Source organism: Polypterus senegalus, chromosome 13 (genome assembly GCF_016835505.1).
Source record: "Polypterus senegalus isolate Bchr_013 chromosome 13, ASM1683550v1, whole genome shotgun sequence".
NCBI classification, from domain to species: Eukaryota; Metazoa; Chordata; class Cladistia; order Polypteriformes; family Polypteridae; genus Polypterus; species Polypterus senegalus.
Window position 1 is genome coordinate 73700177 of NC_053166.1, and position 18192 is coordinate 73718368.

Sequence of the window (18192 nt, forward strand, 5' to 3'; positions counted from 1 at the left end):
TATTTGTCAGAAAATAAATATTTTGCAAGATCAAATACAAAAGTGTGCTGTATTTATCATTTATTGGTGGTGTCAAATTATTAAATAATCAGTAAAACTTTGAAAAAGGACAAGGCAATTCTGTGTTCACTCTTGGCAGTTATCATACTTAGTGTATGTCATTAATTATGGCAGAATAGTACTGTTCAATGCTTAAATTTGTTTTAATATTACTGTTGTGTTTTGTCACAGGTGGCAAGGTATTTGCAAGGTATTAAATATAAACTTTACAACCCAAATGACCACAGTATTTTACTTTTAACATTTATGGCGATACTCCTGTCCACTAGAGTTTATTATTACTACTTGCAACCACTCCTACCAGGGCAGGCAGTTAATCCCTATGGGCTGCAAACTGGATGGAAGTTCACAGTTCTCTTTACAAGGAATTCATCCATCCATCCATTTTCCAACCCATTGAATCCGAACACAGGGTCACGGGTGTCTGCTGGAGCCAATCCCAGCCATCACAGGAATACATTGCTAAGTAAATCTTCTAATACTGCGCTTTGATTTAATTGTATAAAGCAATTTTCAATAATTGTTCCTGCATTAAAGTAAATTTCAGAGTATCTCTATGGTGTATTTGCTTTTTTATGAGCTGCCTTTTCTGTTAAAGCAGTTTCACTAGTGAGGAATTTTAACTGAGCTTTTTACTTTTTAAGCTGTCCAGTTAATAAACTGAATATTATTGGGAACATTGTCATATGTTGAAGAAGACCTGTATAATAATTTTGATTTATAATGATGTTGCACAAACAATACATAAACACTTGGGTAGTCTGCATAACTTGCACATATTGTTTACATTCCAATCAGTTCTAAAGTGCTTCGGACTGCATGAAGTTGAAAGACTAAATGGCCATTATTTCCTTATAAAATATATTTAATATAAAATCAGTTTGCTGACAGTGATCTGTCAAGTTGAAATAACAGGACTCATACATGTGGCAAGGAGAAAGAGGTGACCACATCAGTGGTTTATGATTTTTGGCACTTTTCTTATGCATTAATTTGTAAAGCCTCTGATATTTTTATAAATTTGATGCTTTCCTGTTTTTATGGGTATGGAGAAAAGTAAACGACTTTTTGATTGCCCTTGTTTTTAAAGAGAAGGAAGGTTAAATATATGGGAAAAGTATAGTGTTATGTAAGAATTGCAGGTGATCATATAATTGTGTGAACTATATCTATGCAGCTTTGTCTCATGTAATCTGTAAAAGAAAGATAAAGGTATGGAATTTCCAGTTATGTTGCCAATAAACAAAAGTAGAACCCATTTTTCTTTTTAGAAAAGAGCTATCTTTATTTTAATCAGTTTCTCTTTCTTATAGCAGGAGCACTGGTTCGAGAAAGCTTTGGGAGAAAAGAAGGGATTTGTCATTAAAAAAATGAAAGAAGATGGAGCTTGCCTTTTCAGAGCAGTTGGTATGTTTTGCATTTCAGTTATCTTCAGTATTGTGTTTACAGTATGGTGAGGCACTAGATGGCAGCATTGCCCAGCAGAGTGTAAACATGGGCTCTTTTTGTGAACTTGCTTATGTTTTCATTTCAATGTTAATAGTTTTATTCTAGAGTTCAGCAGTATAACTGGTTGGGAGCATATGATGAGCTATCTGTTTCTGATATACATACATATGATATGCAAACTTATGCCAGTTTAGTTTCTGTATTCATTACACAATCTAATATAGTTTGCAAATGGTTTTCATTTCTTGAATTTTCTAGATTTTTCTTGTACAAGTGCATACATAATCATGGAAAAAAACACTTTTTTTCTTTTGCTTTAAGCACCTCCACAATATGGATTAAATTGTGTTAATAGGAGAGATAGCTATTGGTATGCTGTGGGAAAATATTTTTAAGCATCTGTGCATTTATGTGTGAGTTTGTAATTATTTTCTAAGTCTAAAGCATGTTTACAGAAAGAAAAAAGTATAGTCTCTCAAAAGAGTCTGTTAAACAGAGTAGGCTTACATCTGCTTTTGTTTTATGCAATTAAATGCTTATTATACAGGGTGAGCCAAAATGAAGTACCACATTTCTGAAGGTCATTGTGTGAGTTAGAGTCAACAGAGTGAATTGGGGTGGGGGTCCTTTCATATGCAATCCCTTGTAGTTTTCAGTCCGCTACATGCCTTGGTCTACTACACAGAGTGCTTTCGCTATCAAAGCGTTCTTCTAAAACAACGAATCCATCATCACTACGTAACGCGCCTTCCGAATGCGCTTTAACATTCCTCATGACGGTGACATCCCCAATCAGAAAATAATTCTTCAGTGGGTGGCTAAATTTAGACATATGGGTACAACATTGAACTGAAAATCTCCAGGCCGTCCTCGGACTATACGAACGCCTAAAAAAAAATCTGAGCTGTAAGGACATCAGTTTTCCAGTCTAGACATTCAATGCACAAACATGCTTCTGCTTTGGGCATTTCCAACACGTCTTTGAGGAGGATTCTGCATAAGGACCTTAATTTCCATCCATACAAAATGGTGGTAGTGCAGGAACTCACTGGGAGAGCCGTAGAGAGTTGTGCGTGAACATTCTGCAAACTGTTCGAGATGCCATCATCCTGTGCAGTGACGTGACACATTTCCATTTGAATGGTTGCATAAATAAGCAAAACTTTCGCTATTGGGTTAAAACCAACCCTCATAAACTTCATCAGAGACCCCTGCACAATGTGTTACAGTTTGGTGTGACGTTGTAGATTTTGGCATTGTAGGTAGGCCATTACTTTTTTGAGGAGCAGGAAGCAACGGTCACTGTCACTTCAGAACATTACATTGAACTTGTTGCAGGCCCAACCTGAAGAAATGGATGTGGTGGATTCCTGGTTTAAACAGGATGGAGCAACAGCTCAAGTTCTGTAGAAGATGTTTCCAGGGAAGCTGATCTCCCTGCATGGCAATGTCGGATGGCCATCATGTTCACCTGATGTCACTCCGTGCGATTTCTTTTTGTGGGGCTATCTCAAGTCGAAGGTATGCACATATTGACTTCAAAACCTTGATGCCCTCAAGGACACTATTCGCCAAAAAATCCCTGCTATTTACCTTGAAATGGCAGAATGAGTCTTGAAGAGTGTATCACCAATGATGGCCACCAACTTAACGACCTTTTTAAAACAGTGAAAAAAATCTATTTTGTGTACCCTTTCTTGTGCCGTAATGAAATGTATTTTATCTTGTAGTGTTTTTGTAGAATAAATATTTGAAATGTGGTACTTCTTTTTGGCTCACCATGTATCATGCAACTATTTATGCTGTAGTGTGTACTTAAAAACCTGAAATTGTTTTTTTTAAGAGGATATCTAAATCAAGATTATCAATTAATAAATTCATCATAAAAGTTGATACACAGAATTTCTGAATAAACTTTTCTATACGTTTTTAAGTTTATAGCCTTTCTATGTTGATTCGCACAAGTAGTTCTTCAAACACTATTTTATTGCTATTTTAACTATCTATTTTTGATTTTAAAGAAGACACCCACAAATTGCATTTATTGAATTATTGTATTATTCATTTACATCAATTTTTGTTCACTTTATATTCAATTAAAGCTAATACACCAGTTAAACAGAGAGCAACAAAGAAAAATAGCTTTGGGTGCAATATTTCAGGCCTCACATAGTTTGTATTTTGAGAATCATAGTCCTATCTGAATCCACAGACAAATGTGAAACTTTACGTTTGCTTTGATAACCAATTAGTAATTATTTTCAGACTTTATTCCGTAACAAGCTGTGACCTGACTTTTAATATCCGTGTATTTCTGATTATGATTTGAATTGTGTAAGGTTTGATTGACAAATGTTACCCAGTTACACTAGAAAATTAATTGCAATTATGGTTTAGCCATGCTTTGAAGGTCAAATGTGACTTTTTTGTTGTTGGTGCACAACCTCTGTTTTTCTTGTATTTTATGTCTCCTCTGAGACAGCTGTTGAATGAAACAGGAGTTTGCTGTTATCAGTTAATTTATGAGAAAGTCTTTTCATTGTCACTTACTGCTGCAGTTTCAACTTTTTGAATAATAAACATCTGTAATAGGTCTACATGTATGTTTGTTTATGGTAAGAAACAAAGATGGAATGTTCTGCTTGTTGTAATTCTCATGTATGTGCTAAGCTATCAAATACAGTATACTCATTAGAATGAATATTGGGTTCCGCGAAAGGTGACACTTAGGAATTTGTACATCATTAAAGTACAGTAAAAATTAACATTTATTTCAAGAGTGGTCCTTTGGTTGGCCCTAAATTGAGCACCGAAAGTGACTTACTCATGCCAATGTAAAGTGTGCATAGTAAAGTTTGTATGGCTAGCGAGATAACTGCTTCTGTCTGGTATAAAGAGAAAATAAATCTGAAGTTACTGGTATCATCCATTAGTTTGATTTGTTTATTTGCAAACTAATGGATTAGCAGTGTGAGAGAAAAAGATTTTGTACATTTTTACAACTGCATTCAGTTTCAAAATTCCATTTTTTTTATCTGTCTAAAACTTACAAATTTAAAATCCTTTTTCTTCCCTTGCTAAATTTTGAGTAGTGCTCTGCCTGTCACCTGGAAATTGATTGTTTTTAATGCAAATGAAGAAATTCAATCTATCATCATTTCTTCAGCAAGCATCTTATCTCGTGTAAATAGCTAATAGAAAACAGTTTGGTGCTGTCAGTTATGCCAGTTCTAAGAGGGTTCAATCGCCTCATTTTGAATTGATAAAATGACATTGGTGATGCATCTTGCTTCATAATGCTGTCCAATTTTCCACCAATTTTAAATTGCAGACTTAATTCACATAATTTTTGTGAGTTGAGCAGTTGCAGTATGCGTATTAGTCATGTAGTTTGACATCCCCAATGACTCCATCAAACCACTTTGCAGCTTGCTGTACCATGACAGAATGAAAAATAAGCGGGGGAGAAAAAAGCAAAGGTTACGGCTGAACTCTGTACATGGCTGTGTCAGGTAGCACATTTTTGACTACCAGAAAAAAAGGTGCAAGCTTGTGATATTTAGGAAATGTGAATCTGTATTGGAAAGTCATTACTAAGTCATCTAATTTGTCATCTCCTGTGATATCTAGTCATGTTATCTGACATCCTCAGGTGACAAGATCAGCAGTAGTATAAAAAAAATGTATGTCACATCAAAAATAATCTCGGGCAGAAGACAAATATTTCCTTTAAATTAAAGAGCTTTGCTCTCAAAACACAAAGTCAGGATCAGAAAATATCCCCAAAGTTTTATGTGAATTTTAATATTATTGACTGTCGGTATTTCACAAAAACTCTACTCTAATTCTGTCTTTCCATCATTCCAAATGTTTCTTCATCTACAGACTTAGTGATATGACTAGATAAACACTCTCATTTGTAACATGGTCTGACTTTTTGTATGATGGATACTGTGAACACTGCTGGAAACAAGAACTCAACACAACAGCCCATAAGTATTACATGGAAAAATCTGACATCCAGTATAAATGGAAGTTAAGTTGACTTGAATTAAAAATGCATATTCATAATATGTCTTGGATGCTTTGCAACATTCCTTCACAATAGCACAATTGCTACTGGAATTTTCATGAAGTGCAGAGCAGGCAAAAATAAATTGCTTTCTGGTACCAATCAATCAAGCATCCCATGTTTGCATATAGTGAGAGATGATTAATCTTTTAAGAATGGCTTAATATAGGTGCTAACAGGCTCACTAACATTAGCTAAATGTTATGTTGGCAAATCACATTGGAAACATGTGGCAGTCATTCTTTCACTGTGGTGTACAAGTACGACTTAAGTAGTGTATAAGATAACAGCCTAGATAGATAGATTATGAGAACTTTATTTGTCCCCAGGGGGAAATTTTTTTTTTTGCAGAAGTTCTTTGTATTTAGGGATGTCACAGTACCAGAATGTTTGTATTCAAAACCAATACCAGTGAAATTTTACGATACATGATACCATGATGAAAACAGATATCCCATTCAGTGATTTTTTTTATTGTACCTACAGTATTGAGGAAAAAAATTGTGCCTTTTTCTGTAATACAATAGAAAATATATAAATACTACTAATAACTACAGCTTTAAAATAGTTTTGGTTTTTACGCATCTCTGTTAGTATAGTATATGTTGTTTTAACAGGGTGATATTAACAAATGTAGCTACACCTTCCATCACCAATGTAGACAAACCAGATAGCCACACTGCTTTAGTCTTGCCTCAATATAAGTGTTGTTAGCAGTGCTAGTCATGCCACTTCCCTTTATGAGTATCTGTGGAAGTATGTGAGGTCTTCCTCTACCGTGACCCTGAGCTGTATACACTGGTTAGGAAATTAATGGTCGTGCTAATTACAGTCAGAGAATGAGTGCAAAGCCTCAATTCATTTAGACTGTGAAGTACAATATTAAAATTGATTAATCTTGTTAATCTTGTTTTGTATTCATCTCCTCTTATTCGTTGTCAAGGCATACACAAGTCTGTTTCTGAAACTGAACTAATTCCATAATGAGGTAAAAGTGGTGGCAATGTGAGCCTGTGTGTGTTTGTTTATATATATATATATATATATATATATATATATATATATATATATATATATATATATATAACACGCACACACACACACAGTGGGTACGGAAAGTATTCACACCCCCTTCAATTTTTCACTCTTTGTTATATTGCAGCCATTTGCTAAAATCATCTAAATTAATTTTTTCCCTCATTAATGTACACACAGTACCTCATATTGACAGACAAAAAAAAATAATTTTTGAAATTGTTGCAGATTTATTAAAAAAGAAAAACTGAAATATCACATGGTCCTAAGTATTCAGACCCTTTGCTCAGTATTTAGTAGAAGCACCCTTTTGAGCTTCTTCGGAAAGATGCAAAAAGTTTTTCACACCTGGATTTGGGGATCCTCTGCCATTCTTCCTTGCAGATCCTCTCCAGTTCTGTCAGGTTGGATGGTAAACGTTGGTGAACAGCCATTTTTAGGTCTGTCCAGAGATGCTCAATTGGGTTTAAGTCAGGGCTCTGGCTGGGCCATTCAAGAACAGACACAGAGTTGTTGTGAAGCCACTCCTTCGTTATTTTAGCTGTGTGTTTAGGGTCATTGTCTTGTTGGAAGGTAAACCTTCAGCCCAGTCTGAGGTCCTTGGCACTCTGGAGAAGGTTTTTGTCCAGGATATCCCTGTACTTCGCCACATTCATCTTTACCTCGATTGCAACCAGTCATCCTGTCCCTGCAGCTGAAAAACACCCCCACAGCATGATGCTGCCACCGCCATGCTTCACTGTGGGGACTGTATTGGACAAGTGATGAGCAGTGCCTGGTTGTCTCCACAAACACCGCTTAGAATTAAGGCCAAAAAGTTCTATCTTGGTCTCATCAGACCAGAGAATCTTATTTCTCACCATCTCAGAGTCCTTCAGGTGTCTTTTAGCAAACTCCACGAATTATGGTCGTGAACCATGGTTCCACTGTATTTGGAATCTTTCGTGTCCCACTATGCTGAATCTTTTAAATGAGGTCTGTGAAACATGTGTTTAATGACTTTGTACCATAATTTAGGAAAGGATTCTCTGTTTAGAATGGCAGCACAGATAAAACATTGCACATCATCAGCAGTTAATAATTTTTTGGCAAAGTAACCAATAAATGCATTGGAGTTAAACCCTGTTTTTGAAATTCTCTGACTTAAACTAATTTCCTTTTGTTTTTTTGTCAGTGTGATTGATCTATGCTCTTTTTTTGATACTTTAGCGACTGACGTAATAAAGTGTCACAAAATTTCTACTTTAACAATCGCCGACTGCGTAACCCCAAACACAACTTTCTAGCGCCCTCTCCAACCCCTCCTCCCAGGGGTTTCGCCTCCCCCTTACCGCATCAATCAGCACCCAGCTATCAGTATGCCGTGCTGTATTCTGCCCTCCCTCGAGAGGACCTAACAGTCACTTAAAACAAAAAAGGCTTCAGCTTGGCTGGGACGCTAAAATACGTTCGACTGTAACTGCTTTCATATTCTGTACCTTTCTCTGCATATGTATTACGCCTTGGGTGTATTTTCTCCGCGATGCTCTTTCTTCTTTGCTAAAGGCACATGACTGAATGTTTTGCTGGCTGTCCGTGGTCTTATTTGATAAGAAGGGAGTGTCTTGCAAGAATCTTAAGTTCCACAGCCCCGGCTTTTACATTCCAGAATTTTCTTTTATTTATATAGTGTGTGTATATATATATATATATATATTGTCCCAGATGACTGGGGACCCTACCCAGCGGGACGCCTGGATGGTCCCCGAGATGGACGATACGCCACCCGGGTCTGCTTGGGGGACACGGGAATGGAGCTGGGATGCTAACCCCTACGGGAGGACGTGGCCATCGGCAGGGGGTGCCCGGACGGTTATGAAATCCTGGATGGCAGCACCTCCGCCACACCAGGAAGTGCTGCCGGAAGAAATCCCAGAGGCACCCGGAGTGCTTCCAAGGTGCTCTCCTGACACTTCCGCCACACCAGAAAGTGTCTTCAGGTGGAGCACCTGGAGCTCATCCGGGTCATTATTAAAGGGGCCGCCTCCCTCCAGTAGACGAGCCTGAGTTGGGAGGAAGGAGACGGAGCTTGTGAGGAGGGGAGTGGAGGACAGAAGAAGAAGAGAAAGAAAGAGTTGTTGGAGGAAGGCATTGTGGTGCAAAATATATATATATATATATATATATATATATATATATATATATATATATATATATATATATATATATACCCCCCTTGCAAAGAGGTTGTTTTTCTTTGCAACATTTGTTGATGGCATCTGCACAGTTGTCATTTTTAAATGTAGTTTTTAACTAATGTTTTTCTCCTGCATTATTGTGCATTCTGGAGTAATTTGCCTACTTGCACAAGTGCAGTACCAACCTTCTCAATACTTCTGATACTGTGAAAAAGTTAGTACCATTACATTTCGTAATTTTGAACCCACCGAAGCAATTGGTTCTAATTGTATCAGACCAAAATTATTTTCTATTTAATTGCTATATATGCACACACACAAACTTGTATATTTATTTATAACAGCCAGGCTGAAGCCTAGCCTTCATGCTACAAAATGAACTTATATGGGTGAGTAACAAATATAAATCTACTGCCACGAAGCACATCATCTGGCTTTCTTGTTGGCACTGAAGAGTACCTGTAGTGTTTAATTGGTCTTGTGTGGGCATTTGGAGAAGATTTGCAGTCCACCAAAAGGGTTCATGAACAGTTACAAGTGAGATCTATAATAATTTGCTTCTGTTTTGATGACAGTAAGTCGCTTTAGCTACTCTGATAAGGTAAAACATTATTTTGTATATTTTGCAAAATGTCCTATTGGTTTATAAAATGTCCTTGTTTTTTCGTCAGTGAAGGCAAAAATTGCCATGGAAGAGAGAAAAAAAATTCTTACCCTTTATCATGCATATAAATTGCTGTTATCATGTTAAGTGCTACAATTCTATCCATCACAAAGGTACAGCATGTCTCTATCTACTGACACATATCTCTATTCCTGACAAAATCTGAAAATTCCCTTTTGAGGAAGTTGGCACAGTACATTAACCCCACAGATTAGTGTAGCTGAAGGTTCATTTGAATGCTTTTCTAATGCAAGTCAAATGAGGACCTGAACTGCCCAAATATACAATGACAAAGCTTTGACATTATATTAAAATACTGTGTTGTTTACTTTTAAGAGATGTACAGTATACATTTGGACAGATCCGAAAAATGTTACTACTTCAGTGATCATAATGTTTAACCAAGAAGGTCTGACTTTAAAGCGCAACTTTATTTTATAAGGTAACCTGTACATTCTATTATGGACAGATGATGATATTTACCTTGTGTTTGAACATGTTTAGAATTAACAATTTACTACTACTTCAGAAATTTTGGTGGTTATTTAACGTTCCACCATGCACCTCTTGTGCAGATCATTTAGTCCAGTGCATTCCAGACTTTATCCTAGGGACCCACTGTGGCTGCTGGTTCTTGTTGTTGACTTCTTAGAGTCCATCTTTGACCATTGCAGTCCTTTAATTCCAGGTAGCCAGTGCCACTTCTGCTACATCAAAGTTGTTAGTCTTCATGGTCTCTTGCTGAAATCCAAGTCTTTGAAATGCATATCCAGCCAAATGAGATTATAATCTTAGTATTTAGTATTTATTAGGGTAATTTTGGCAATTGCAATTTGTAATTATGCCAAAAAGAGAATGTTGGCATTAGGCACTGTGTCTTTGACTTTCGCATTTTTTTTCCACAGTTTAAAACATATTAAGCACTACTTACTTTGATGAAACATGTTTTCTTTTGATTGGATCAATGTACAGCTGCTTTTATTTTAGATTTTTTAAATTAAAACAACAAGAAAAGTTGAATCTATAAACTACCTTATTTGTAATTTTTCTGGTATAGATGATACTACATAAGTTGCTTTACTGTTCAGATGAAGTAAAATGTTACTTGTATATTTTAAAATTCCCAGTTTTCTCCTAATACATCCTTGGATTTGAAAGCCAAAAAAAGGACAGTGAAAGCAAAAGTCACCCCTTAAATTTCTTATGCATATCTCTTGACATTCTAGTATCTTACAGGAAAATTCAGGATCCCATATTCTACATTATTTTTTCACAATTTTTAGTTCACGGTTTTTACTCAATTTTTCAAAAGGAGGTGTACTAATTAATCATTGTACCTTAAATTTGAATGCAAAAGAAGCAGTGAACATTTTACAAAACAGGAGTAGAACAAACTAACAAATGTTTTTTTTTCCTTCTCCTTTTTCAGAGAGCCAAGGAATTCTCAATAATGCTGGGTTCATTTAAATTGTATGAAACATCTTTTCATGTATTAAACATTTGTAGTATAGCTAGAACTCATACTTTTTTATTTTATTAAAATCGCACAACATTCCATACAAACAAATCAACCCCCACCCCTGAAAGAGAGCTAAGCCAGCAGAGTAAAACTTAAAGCTAGTAAAAATAAGTAAGTAGATGAATTAATAAGTGAATAATGATAAATGGATGAAAAAAAAGGAAAATAGGGGAGAGAATCTGCTTCCTCAGTGCTTTAACACTAGAATTACCAGAGCCTACGAAAAAACCCGTAATTCCGTCCCACCTTAAATCGCTTCTTAAATCCCTTCACACCTCTCTGCCAGCGCCCTTTGTCTTCTAAATGTGCTGATAAAGAGAAGCTTGGAGCAGCCGGCTATTCCATCCCCCCACCAATTTAGAACGTGCACGAACTTCTCTCAGCTCATGCCTTGATTGAGTATCTGGGAGTGAAGTGGAGTTTTAGAGTGGAAATAATAGATCGTTATTTGGAACACACGCATTTCATGTCTGTTCCGTTTCTACAGTAATCTGTGTCAACACATTGTTAAAACAGAAACGTTTTTTATATTCTAGTAGTAGATGACAAAATGTAGGCATAAACTATATAGTGTATGAAGCCTGAAGTCCAAATAGCAAAGAAACATTTTCAAAGAATAACACAATTGCACTTTTATTCAAAAATATAACTGCAGAAACAAAAAGCTGCCTTAACATGCGACATTGACAGTAGTTTATTGTAACTGCCTCCGTGGTTCAATAGACTCAGCCCCCGCGTGGAAATCATGAGGTCATGAGTTCGATCCTGCGCCTCTCCTTTTTGAGAAGTAAACTGCTCTTAGTCTTACTGTTTTAGAATAAAAGCATACATTTGATTTCAGTCTGTAACAGCCGGTGCAATTTATGATCCTTGTAAAGGTTAGCTTTTTTTTTATTCACTTTTCATTCTCTCAGTCGTTCAGAATCAATCCATACAACCCCATCTGACACGGCTGTTTTCACTAAAGACGCTATAGCTCTGCAGTGTACCACGATGCATACTAACGCATCCCCCCCGGGTTCTGACACAAAAACGCTGACGAAGCTGCCTTCTTCGTATCTCACCGTCACTTGCTTTTCTTTTTATTCAGTTTTATTGAGTGTCCCTGCCAGTCCCCGCATGTTGCTGTATGCTGTTTCTTTTGTACTCCTGGACATGCAGAGGAAAGAATGGTAAAGACCAGTAACCGCGCTATATGCAATCATCAGACACTCCCCATCTGCCCGTGTTGTTCAAACACAGGAACATATATTGGTGTAAAAGTATAACAAAAGTGCACTTTTATTCAAGTGCACTTTTTCCATCGCCTTTTCCTGTAAGAAGCAATGTACACACTTCTCTCTATGCTGTGGTTTCTATTACACACCTGAAAGAAAGAGACAATATATGTGAAAATATAATCGCACTAATGCAATATTATTTGAAAACGAACAGCGTCAGATCGGGTGTGAATTTATGCAGGAACTGGAAATTCTCTGATGCGGGACCTTCCCCCAGGGAAGAAAGTACAGTGTCAGGTGCTCATTCAGTGTAATAGAAACCATAGCACAGAGAGGTACACGGCAACAAGTACACGTGTCGTAAATGTAGGAAGGACGGTCCTTGGGTGTGTGGGAACTGTTAATATTTGAATGTGATGATTTTATATAGCACGGAATGAAAATCTGCACTTCTTAGCATTGCACCATGCAAGCTGTCGTATCAATCGCCTACTGTAACTTGCTTTCTTTTTCTTCGGTTATACAGGTAGTTTTGAATAAAAGTGCACTTGTTTTGTTTTTGAAATGAAGTGTCTGTGTGCACTTTTCGTGGCATTACACGTGTATTTTTTGAGCATGCCCGTTTGAGCAGTATAAAAGTATTGAAAAGTATAACAAAACAACGGGCAGATGGGGAGTGTCTGATGATTGCATATAGTGCCGAACTTAACTGCTCTTTACTATTCTCTCCTCTGAATGCCCTGGAGTACAAAAGAAACAGAATACAGACGCGCTATAGCTCTGCGTTATACCACGATGCATACTAATTCCCCCCCACCCGGTTCTGACACACAGGCGCTGGCAAGCTGCCTTCTTCGTATCTCACCGTCACTTGATTTTCTTTTTATTCAGTTTTATTGAGTGTTCCTGCCAGTCCCGCATGTTGCTGTATGCTGGATATTTTCACATATATTGTCTCTTTCTTTCAGGTGTGTAATAGAAACCACAGCATAGAGAGAAGTGTGTACATTGCTTCTTACAGGAAAAGCGATGGAAAAAGTGCACTTGAATAAAAGTGCACTTTTGTTATACTTTTACACCAATATATGTTCCTGTGTTTGAACGACATGGGCAGATGGGGAGTGTCTGATGATTGCATATAGCGCCGAAGTTACTGGTCTTTACCATTCTTTCCTCTGCATGTCCTGGAGTACAAAAAAAAACAGCATACAGCAACATGCGGGGACTGGCAGGAACACTCAATAAAACTGAATAAAAAGAAAAGCAAGTGACGGTGAGATACGAAGAAGGCAGCTTCGCCAGCGTTTGTGTGTCAGAACCCGGGGGGGGGGTGTTAGTATGCATCGTGGTACACTGCAGAGATATAGCGCGTCTTTAGTGAAAACAGCCGTGTCAGATGGGGTTGTATGGATTGATTCTGAACGCGACTGAGAGAATGAAAAGTGAATTAAAAAAAAAAGCTAACCTTTACAAGATCATAAATTGCACCGGCAGTTACAGACTGAAATCAAATGTATGCTTTTATTCTAAAACAGTAAGACTAAGAGCAGTTTACTTCTCAAAACGGAGGGGCGCAGGATCGAACTCGTGACCTCTTGATTCCCAAGCGGGGACTGAGTCTATTGAACCACAGAGGCAGTTACAATAAACTACTGTCAATGTCGCATGTTAAGGCGGCTTTTGTTTCTGCAGTTATATTTCTGAATAAAAGCGCAATTGTGTTATTCTTGTGAAAATGTTTCTTTGCTATTTGGACTTCAGGCTTCATACACTATATAGTTTATGCCTACATTTTGTCATCTACTACTAGAATATAAAAAACGTTTCTGTTTTAACAATGTGTTGACACAGATTACTGTAGAAACGGAACAGACATGAAATGCGTGTGTTCCAAATAACGATCTATTATTTCCACTCTAAAACTCCACTTCACTCCCAGATACTCAATCAAGCTGAAGTTCGTGCATGTTCTAAATTGGTGGGGGGATGGAATAGCCGGCTGCTCCAAGCTTCTCTTTATCAGCACATTTAGAAGACAAAGGACGCTGGCGGAGAGGTGTGAAGGAATTTAAGAAGCAGTTTAAGGTGGGACAGAATTACAAGTTTTTTCGTAGGCTCTGGTAATTCTAGTGTTAAAAGCTTATTCTAAAATGTTATTGATTATTCTGCCAGGTTTTGGAAAAGTTCTGCATAGATCATTTAAGTGAAAATTAGTTTTTCCAGTTTAAAATAGTATATAACATCAGTCACCCTCTGATTTAAGATTGGAGAGTTAGGATTCTTCCAGTTGAGCAAGATGAGTCTACGTGCCAATAGTGTAGTAAAGGCAATTACAGTTTGTTCGTTCTTCTCCGCTTTAAGCTCATCTGGGAGTACACCAAACACAGCTATTAATGGATTAGGGAATGTGACACCAAGGCTATCTGATAGGCATTTAAAGATTTTGGTCCAGAATGATGTTAATTTGGTGGAGGTCCAGAACATGTGGCCTAGTGAGGCCGGAACTTGATTGCAACGTTCACAGGTTGGATCTTGCCCTGGAAACATTTTGGACAATTTTAAGCAAGACAGATGTGCTCGATATATAATTTTGAGTTGAATAATTGTATGCTTTGCGCATATGGAGCTCAAGTGGATTTTCTGCATTGCTATTTTCCACTCCTTTTCTGAAATATTGAGTGAGAGATCCTTTTCCCACTGTCCTCTTGGATCTTTGAAAGGGAGCGACTGTAAAATGGTTTTATATATTGCAGAAATGCTGTCTGAGTGCTTAAGACTGATCAATATTTTTTCCGGCATAGAGGTAGGTGGAAGGTGAGGAAAATTGGGCAGGTTCCGTTTAACAAACTTTCTGATTTGAAGGTAGTAAAAGAAATGTCTTGCTGGGAAGTTAAATTTGGAATGTAATTGTTCGTAGGATGCAAAGACATTGTCTATGTACAGATCACTTTAAGTGATTTAATCCCAAATGTTGTCCAGACATTAAAAACTGCATATGTTTAAAAGGGTAGAACAAGGTGGTTACCGTGCAGAGGTGCCACAGATAAAAGCTTCTTTATCTTAAAATGCTTTCTACATTGGTTCCTTATTCTGAGTGAGTGAAGCACAATTGGGTTATTAGTATATTGGCGATAACTTGCATTTATTGGGGTACAAAGCAAAAAATATAAAGATGTACTGCAGGATTTTATTTCTATTGCTGACCAAGCTTGTGTATGTTCATCTATTTGTGTCCACGTCCAGGTTTTTATAGCTTGTATATTTTTTGCCCAGTGATAAAATTGAAAGTTAGTTAGAGCCATGCCACCTTCTGCCTTTGGTCTTCATAGGGTCGCTCTTTGGATGTGTGGATGTTTTGAACTCCAAATAAATGAGGTTATGTTTGAGTCTAATTTCTTAAAAAATGATTTATTGATGTATATTGGAATGTTGTGAAATAAAAAGAGAAGCTTAGGAAGGATATTCATCTTAACAATGTTAATTCTTCCAGCTAAAGTGAGATAAAGGGTTGACCATCTATGCAAGTCTTGCTTAATTTTTTCCATACAGACAGCGAAATTTTGTTGATAGAGAGCTTTATGTATACTTGTAATGTTTACCTCTAGGTATTTAAACTTATCTGCGATGATAAAAGGGAAGGTGTCCAATCTAACATTGTGTGCTTGAGCATTTGCTGGAAAAGGCATACTTTTAGTCAAATAAATTCTGAGACCAGAAATCTTTTGAAATTCTGCAAGTGCTCTTAGGTCTGCAGGTGCAGTATTTTGTGGACCTGATATATACAGTACCATATAATCTGCGTATACAGAAATATTCTGTTCATGTCCTTCTGTGATAATCCCCTTTATCTTTTAAGCATTTGTACAGTGAACTGCTAGTGGCTCAATGGCGATTGCAAAAAGCAGTGGTGACAAGGGGCATTCTTGTCTGGTACCACGTTCTAGTTTAAAGTAGTCTGAATTAATGTTAATACAAACTGAAGCTTCTAGATTGGTGTACAGTAGTTTGATCCATGCAAAAATGTTCGGGCCAAACCCAAATTTCTCCAATGTGGTAAAAAGGTAGTTCCATTCAGTCATATCAAATACTTTTTCTGCATCCAACAATCATAATATCTCTGGGGTGTTTGACTTTGTGGGTGAATATATTATATTAAACAGGTATTGAAGATTGGAAGCTAAGTGTCAGCCTTTAATAAATCTTGTTTGATCTTGTGATATTACTGAAGGCAACACTTTCTCCATCCTTCTAGCTAGGACTTTGGAGAGTATCTTAACATCATTACTTAGAAGTGAAATAGGTCTGTATGAGGCACATTGTATTAAGTCTTTATTTTTTTTAGGAAAGACAGTGATTAATGCTTGGCGAAAAAAGTTTCAGGTAGAATGTTATTTTATAGCTTCTGTAAATGTTGCTAATGAGAGGGGAGCTAGCTGAGTGGAGAATTTCTTACAAAATTCAGCAGGGTAGCGATCGGGGCCTGCTGCTTTCCCACTCTAAAGTGACTTTATAGCATATAGGTTTTCCTGATTTAGCTGATGTAAATATTTTACATTGGGTTGGTTTTTTTTTTTGTTTTTTTTAATCTCTGTTATAAATCAAACCTCTTTTAAAGGAAAAATCTCACTTGTTACCAGCAGCATTACATGCCTGCTTTAAAGAGATTTTAAATACACTATGTGTACAGTGTTCTGTAGGGAATAACAAACAGACTGAAAGTCTACCTTTATACTGTATAACACAGGCAGACATTAGGTAAATCACTTCCTAATTCTGATCTCCATGATATGAGCTGTAGTCTAGACAAGTCCTGATTGTGTCAACTGAACTCTGTGGACATATTTGGAATACTTTCTGCTGTAAATGAATTTTTGCCAATCAATAATTTCAAATCACTACTATTCGAAGCCCAGCTGAGCGAAGCCTTAAAGTCCCAAATTTACAGTATATATGCATTTAACCTCACAACTTGTTGTGGTTTCCAAAGTCATTGTCACTTGAGGACTACTAAAAAATTTACATTTGTAAAATAAAAAGTGGTATTTTATGCTCTTCAACTTTCACTGCAGGTGAAGGGAATGAAGACTGTTCACATATTTGTATTATTACAGTTTCAATGTAGCATATCCAAATGTAAATGAGAAATATTCATTAAACAAAGCACAAGCAGCGGAAGCAGATGCCATACAAGCCAAAGTATGTAAACAATAATGAAAATGATTTGTATTAAATTAAATTATACAATATATCTTATTTAATTTTTTTGTAAGTGCATATTATTTCTTTCATGTTAAGTTATTATTAGGTGTTGAACACTGCACATCTTGCCAGTGATCTATCGATTGTAAGTGAGAAGGTGAATCTCCTAGTCTGGTGCTGCAGATGTACTGGCCTGTCAGCTCATTCCCTTCACTGAATTCCATGTCTGGATATCAGCTTTGAGACTGTCCTTCCACAGCTGCCCTATAACGCCCCTGCTGTCTGCCTCATCCTTTGCCTGAGCAATTTTACCGCCCTGCTTCACACAGGTCATCTAGGGTTGTTGGCAACCTACCACACTTTTTCCCAACTCAATGAGTCTAACGCTCCACTGGCATTCACACACCCAGGCCAGTGGATCTTAGCAGATGGAGAAGGGGAAGTGGAGCTGCAGTAGCAGTAGTCTTTCAGCTGTCTCTCGCAGCCATACCCCTCAAATAATACTGCAAACAGGATTAAATATCCCAGTTCTTGGCTTCAGCATTCTCCAGCAACTCCTGTAAAGAGCAAAAGAAGTCCATTTTAGGGCATTGTAGCACTCGGTGCTTTGCTAAGTCAGATGTTGCATCTTCTTATTTCACATTCAATGGGGATCTTCTGCCCCTAACCTACTGTACTTGTTTGCATAATAAGGTCAGAATTAAGGATGCTTTGTTTGCATGACTTTTTCTACTACCATTGTATGTTCAAAAGTTTATTTTTAAGTGTAGTAAGTGGTTCAATTAGTCTGACCATAG

At 37.1% G+C, this 18192-nt stretch overlaps 1 protein-coding gene across 3 annotated transcripts in view; it reads left to right on the forward strand.

The window, feature by feature from the left end:
* The window catches only part of otud5a (OTU deubiquitinase 5a), a 182488-nt gene that overhangs the window by 41587 nt on the left and 122709 nt on the right, over window positions 1-18192 (forward strand). For 2 of the 3 annotated variants that reach the window (XM_039776079.1, XM_039776077.1), the window contains exon 2: window positions 1374-1467. In XM_039776079.1, the coding sequence (XP_039632013.1) occupies window positions 1374-1467 (94 nt within the window). The remainder of the gene's footprint in view (window positions 1-1373; window positions 1468-18192) is intronic. The other variant, XM_039776078.1, reaches the window with a different exon arrangement.